Genomic DNA, 6751 nt, shown 5'->3' with positions numbered 1-6751 from the left:
GTGCGTCCCGAGCCCACACGAGTCTCGGGATGACTTCCGACCACAGTACTATAGCTTCTGGGAAAATGTTTTTGATTGCTGCTAGGGTAGAAAACAGGGATTCCTTCACTTCTCTCCTCCCGCCTGGAATCATGTCGTTGCCTCCGCAGTGCAACACGAATACGTCTGGCGAAGGCATGCCTTTTGCCAGAGCCGCTTTTACATCCCTCGGGACGTCCGCTAGGCGCTGCCCGCCTATTCCCACCCAATGATGGTCACAACCTCGCATCATGGTCACCCTGTCCCTGAGTGTCTTTTCGAAGTGCGCCCCGGCCCTGCGAATGAAGGAGTGGCCGCACCAACAGATTTGGGTTCTCTTAGGGGAGGTACCTAAAGTAAATATGAAGAGTAAATGTGAAGAGATACAGGCAGTCGATTCTCACAAAAAGGAACGCAAGCGAAAGATACGTCAGACTAATTGCGGGCGGATATAACGTTCATAACAAGATGATTTCCAGCGACCCAACCTTTTAATTACCTGCTCGGGTAGGCCTAGGCCGGCAGCCGTTGTCGCTGCTCCAATTCTAAACGAATGTGATGTAAATTCGGCCGGATCCACTCCGATCCGTGCCAAGGCCATTTTAACTACCCGAGTGAACTGGAACCTGGTAAGGGGTAACCCATTCTCATGAATCAAGAGTCTATCATCAGTTCCCTGGGGCCTAACTTGGAGAAATACCCTCAGCAAATTGACCGGACAGAAGGGCTCACCCTCTACTCTACCCAGCTGTAACCAGGTACCTCTACCCAGCGGATCCGTTTTCGATCTCCGCACCCTCAGCCGTAGGACACCTTTGGACTCGATTATATCAGAGCACCTCAGACCCCCTTCCCTATCTGATTTAGACGTCGGGAGTAATTCTGAAATCCTCAGAGCCCCACAAAAGGCTAAGGTATAGGCCACCCGGAACAACTGTGTCTCATACTGGGAGAAACATACGAAGGGGAGAGCTCCTAAGATTTTTATCAGTTTTTCTACGTTTATCGGCCTCCTACAATCTTTCTCCCCGGGCGCTAGGCGCTCCCAACCTCTCATTGCTCTTCTAACTCTCTGGTCTTTAGTCGGATCAGACACCCCCCGTAGACCCGCATAAAATGCTAAAGCCGACAGCTGCCTTTTCATGAATGCTACCGACTTCGCTTGCTCTTTCTGCTGCACGATGAAGCCTAGTACACTCTGGGGGGCAAAGATGTCCGCTACACCCACACCCCTCAGGTATGCCATATACGACGCCCATGACTTCTGATACATACTCATAGTCCTCGGAGCCAAGGATGCAGATATCAACTCGGGGGCTGTGGGGCACCAAACTTCCATAGCTCCGCTGGGAAAGCTGACATTGACGTCTCCGCCTGGGGCCAATGCTCCCGGAACTCTGTTAACTTAAAACGAGACAATGCATCAGCCGCTTTGTTTTCGACACCTGGAACATGTTTAGCAGTGAATTGGACATTATGGCTCAGGCATTGCAAAACCAATTCCTTCAACAACCTGAGTACCCAAGTACAGGTGGCCCTCTGGCTATTAATCACCATGACTACGGACATATTGTCTGACCAGAATACTATACTCTTGTTTGCCAGCAGATCTCCCCACAAGTGCAAAGCCACCACTATGGGGAAAAGTTCAAGGAAGGAAATGTTAGTAGTCAGGCCTCGCTCGATCCAGTCATGTGGCCAGCACTGCATACACCAATTTTGACCGAATATAGCTCCGAAACCAATACTACCTGCAGCGTCGGTGAACAGCTCAAGATCCGTATTAGAGGAACAGGCTGCTCGCCACAATACCGTGCCATTGAAGTCCCTCAAAAAACTTTTCCAAATCATAAGATCCTCTCTAACTGTGGCTGAGAGCCTCACTCTGTGGTGTTTGGCCCGCAGTCCCGACATCGCCCTCGCTATACTCCTGGAGAAGGCCCTGCCCATAGGAATGACCCGCAGAGCAAAGTTCAGTTGACCCAAAAGAACTTGTAGCTGATGTAAGGTTACCTTCCTTGCCCCCAGGCAGCCATCAATAGCGGCCCTAAAGGCATCGACCTTGACTTTTGGCAGCCTGCACACTCCTGCTGTCGTATCAATCTCTATGCCCAGGAAGGTCAAACACGTGGTCGGGCCTTCGGTTTTTTCCGCCGCCAAAGGTACTCCGAGCGCCTCAGCCAAGCGCCGGAAGCCCAGCAGGGCCTTCCTGCACGACTGGTAACCCTCGGGGCCCATGAACAGAAAATCGTCCAGGTAGTGGACTACCGCATGTGAGTTGTCCGAGGCCAGAAACTGCTCAACCGCCCATTCTAGGAACCTTGCGAAAGTCTCGAAAACTTCACAGGCAATAGAACACCCCATAGGCATGCACAAATCCAGAAAATAGTTACCGTCGAATGTGAAGCCCAAGAACCTGGTGTCATCCGGGTGCACGGGCAGTAATCGAAAGGCTGATTCGATATCGGCTTTAGCCATTAGAGCTCCCTCCCCTAATGCCTGCAATTTCTCAATAGCCGTGTCAAATTTGGTATACTTCACTGAGCAGAGATCCGGGTCTAACTTATCGTTGACTGAAAGCCCTGGGGGACTCGACAGATTATGGATCAGACAGAATTTACCCTCCTCCTTTTTCGGAACTAGACCCAAAGGGGAGCAAACCAGATTATGGGTAGGTGGTTCTGTAAAAGGACCCCCAACCCGCCCCAACGCTACCTCCTTCATGATCTTTTCTCGAGCTGCCTCCATATTTCGCAACACTGAGCTCTGATTGCGAGGTGGGACAATGGAAGGTGGGGCTGAAGACGGGATGCGAAAGCCAATTGTAAAACCCTGCAGTAGGAATTGAGCCTCCCCAAGATTATCGTATCTACTGAGGAGGTGTGTCAGGACATGCCGTTTAATTGGAGTTGGTAGTTTTTTCATGGGTCTTAGCTGGCTTTCCTTTTGGGGCACTGTGGCTGGCTTGTTCTTTGGGGTTACTGGTTTTCTTAAAACACCTAATCTCGGGATGAGAGGTACCCCCGCAGTAGGAACAGCAGTGCTTGAATTTACATGAGACCCCCCTGGTACACTCATTTCTATTAAACTGCCAGCAGGCCTGTTTTTTCTCACCGACCCCTTTGTCAGTCCGAAAGGACTGGCTCTGAGTTGAGGGGACTGGGGTAGGCGTTGCAGGGGTGGAATAAAAGACTGTATGCCACAAATTAATCTCCCGTTGGTCCCATGCTATACCTGGGTGAACTGCCTTCATCTGCCTGAACATTTTATCGTATTTCAGCCACCCCTGGCCTGGAAACTCTGTTGCCGCTCCATGTATCAATGATATATAACTCATCATTTGTGGGCCTAAAACAGGATATTTTTCAAGCATAACCGCGGCATATATTGCAAATCCCGTGATCCAATTCTTCATGGACCATTCTACCCACGATTTCTTCTGATTGTAATCTCCCTCCTTTCCGGCTTTGGGCTTTCCGGCCGCCACCCCCGCGTTGATAAGGTCGAACACTTCTATGTATTCGCCTCTAAGTATCCTGTCCTTCATATCTGCTGGCACATGCCACGTTATCCCCGCGGATGGCGATAAGGTCATCGAGGAAGAACCAAACATTAGAGGGCTGAAAGCTAATAATGGGGAACCAGCTGGTTGCCCCCCCAACCCTCCATGCATCTGGCCATTAGAGGGACCCGGTACCTCATCCACTGCATTCGCCCCTGAGCCCTGACTTGGACACCCTAGATTGGAGAAAGCGGTCATCGCTAAGGGGGACCCGTGAGCTGAGTAAGCAGAAAACATTGAGCTTACCGGGCTGCTACCTATCGCCTGCCCATGTGACCCATATAATTGCATCCCTGGTAACTGAGCGACCCCCCCAGGCTGAACCCACACTTGCGACACCCCGCTACCCGGCTATGCCACTACTGGCGGTAACATACCGTGCGGACCGGACCCCCCCACAGAAGTGACGGGGAACCCTCCTATCAGCGTAGGCCTAGTTGCCTCATACTGCCCATCGGCGTCGTCTGTGTCGTTTTCTGCGCCTGAGTTCGAATCAATTGCCTCTGGCGCCTCCTCCTCACCTGGTGATACTGGTCGTGAATCTGTTGGCCTAGATCGCTTGCCTCTTGCCGAGCTTCTAAGCTTTTCTGGGGCCTGCTTCGTTCTTTTGCCTCTCCCCCTCTCCTCCTGAGAGTTCGCATCTGCTTTAGCCCCATCTCTCATATTCTTAAGTACCCAATCCATGCCCTTCTCTCTTGTGAACTCCAGCAACTCCGTAAAGGCAAGGAATTCCTCCTTCTTGGCTGCGGGTTGTTTACCCTTCGGTACCTTCTTCGACGGCATCCTGCACTTAAAGAAAACAACGTTAAAAACTTATCGAGAGACGCAAACAGCTTTTTAGGCCCACCGCGCCACGGATGTGCCCGGGCCCTAGGAAATCGAATGATCGAGCGCCAGCGCTCGCCCTCCCCCCCGGACACGAGGATTTACTGCTGCAAACCCCCCCCTGCCAACAACATTTAAATCCAGAAACTAAACGCGAAAGGCTGTAAAAAGGCTGTAAGGAAATCTAGCACACACTGCAAGGCCCGCTAACCTAAACAACGAGTCGGGGTAACTCTCGCTGTATACTCCAACGCGATGCTCCCACGATGTCTTCTCTTGGAGACGTCCGACTCCTGGATGATCAGCGGACAAAGAGGGGGCCTCTAGGCTGGTCGCGGGCTTTTAAGCCTCGCGCCCTACTAACGCTTCCGGGGCGTACCTCGTCCTTTGTTCCCATTGGTCCCGACGCGACGCTCACTTCCGGGTCACGCAACCCGGAAGTGACCCGGCTCCGGGTCGGCCCTTTGGCTGCCACTAACGACGCCATTCCCCGATGGGGGTTGGCGCCTTCCATTGCTGTCAGTCCTTATTTGTGGCATTTTGATGTTCTTTTTAAAAGCCTACGAGAACCACCATTGCTCCAGCTGTGCAGTGAGCACATGCTCTGACTATTTGGAGTCTTCATGCTCCAGTAACTGAACCTAGATTGGTGATTAACATTCAGACCTACTTGGTTTACCTGTGTTTCACTGACTGTCGTGCCCCTTCGAATGAGTACTTGATATATACCTGACTTTGCAGACACTGGCTCCTATTGACCTGCTGATGAGACCATTAGTAACCCATTTTCAGAGTTGGTCCCAGGGCCTATGGCTTCTCCAGAATTTGAGCTATGAGCCATTCCTTCCAGAGGAAGATGTGTGCATTGGCACTTCGGTCTCTAAAGGCTGGCTATCAAAACACAGATGCAGGTTACCGGGCAACATTATCAGTATTGGCAGAGACCGAGGATCATGTCTATCCTCTGGATCTTATGAACTAGACTATAATCCAATCGTCATGTGTGGATTCACTTGCCTTTGAAATTGAAATTGGTGCCATGGATACCTCTGACACACTATAGCTTCGGCCAAACCTTTTTCAAAAATGGCTAATCATATATTATTTCTTATTCTTTGTTATCAATGTAACACAATTTTTTTATATCATTGTGTTAGCGATTCCTTGAGCTTGCTTGTCTTGAGACTTGCTGTCTAATATTAATTCCATTGTTGCGTCACCGTCCTGATCAAAGGGAGGGTGTCATGAGTACCCTATGGGGCCCACTGTATTTTCATTCCTATGTTAGCCAACTTTATTAGTATGCCACTTTTGCTTTGCACACCTTATGAAACTCATGCTTGTTTTTGTGCCACACTGTTTTTTTACAAATATGCAACACCTTTTGTTATTTCCTTCTTCTACTGGGATTCAGTGGGAACACTTCATGAAAGGTCAAATAACACTGTGCTCTGTTTTTGTCTGTGGTGGGATACTAACACCTAGACATAATAGAAAAATCCAGCAGCTGTTTTTAGAACACACTCTTCTTATCATATAAGCCCGGACTTGTCATTGTTGCAGATAGAGGAAAGGTCCTGAGATGAGAGAGCTACACGGCCTGAGATGTCGAACAGGAAACATTGAATACAAAGGTATGGAGTTCACCAGTAGACCCAGGTATCTTTTATAATATAACTGTGTTCCCATAGTAAGCATAGGTTTATACATAGTTGTTAGTCAATATGACAAGGCTTTTTATTGTGTACAGCCTCCTAATTATGCCAATCACATTGCTGACTTGCATAATGCGTAATTGCTTCATGAGAGAGCACAATTGTTGAAATTAATATTGTAAGCTTATTTCATGTCTCCTTTTTTATTCTCGACATATATGAGTGAGAGAAGGAAAGGTGCTGGATTACTGCTGTGATCCCTGAGAGGGTCTAGAGTGACATGTTCTGGGGTGCCAATTCACTTATCTCTCTGGAAAGGTTAGGAGGTCAGGTGAAGCACAATCAGCTTGTCGGATTTAGGGCCCATAGATACTGATGTGGTATAGTAACTTAGTCCCTACAGGCTGATGCTCTATGGTCCCAGGCATTATTCTGTTTCTGCGCAGAATCCCAGCAACAGTGTCTCGTTTTATTTGCTGTCTGTCTGGAAAAGGACTGAGACCTTAAATGTTATTTTCCTTGTACACATGCTTTAGTTGTCATATCAAGTATTTAGACCGTCTGGCCTCCAGTTGCCACAGGAACAGAAAAGGCTGAAAAGGGCATCTAAGATGAAGCACCCACACTCCAGCAGGCACTGGTAACTAGGTTGGAGCCCTATGTGTAGTAAGTTGTTGAGCCTGCCTCCCAA

The 6751-nt window shown here is 49.3% G+C and overlaps 1 protein-coding gene across 1 annotated transcript; it reads right to left on the bottom strand.

Annotated features, from left to right (window-relative positions):
• Positions 1 to 448: 448 nt before the first annotated feature.
• Positions 449 to 4236, bottom strand: LOC147684486 (uncharacterized). Its single transcript, XM_086939654.1, has 2 exons — positions 4102 to 4236; positions 449 to 964 (listed from the first exon to the last, which is right to left on the bottom strand). The coding sequence occupies exons 1-2, from the start codon at positions 4234 to 4236 to the stop codon at positions 449 to 451; spliced, it is 651 nt and encodes a 216-aa protein (XP_086795780.1).
• Between the last annotated feature and the right edge of the window lie 2515 nt (positions 4237 to 6751).

Source organism: Lissotriton vulgaris, chromosome 10 (assembly GCF_964263255.1).
Source record: "Lissotriton vulgaris chromosome 10, aLisVul1.2, whole genome shotgun sequence".
Lineage (NCBI taxonomy): Eukaryota > Metazoa > Chordata > Amphibia > Caudata > Salamandridae > Lissotriton > Lissotriton vulgaris.
The sequence above is the reverse complement of the archived record's forward strand: the minus strand, read 5'-3'. Positions and strand labels throughout refer to the sequence as shown.

Bases quoted from the DNA above. Each gene is read 5' to 3' on its own strand.
- LOC147684486 (XM_086939654.1), bottom strand. From the start codon at position 4,236: ATGGGGCTAAAGCAGATGCGAACTCTCAGGAGGAGAGGGGGAGAGGCA. The intron at 965-4,101 runs GTGAGGAGGAGG...TGTTTCTCCCAG, and splicing joins TTCACGACCAGTATCACCAG to TATGAGACACAGTTGTTCCG.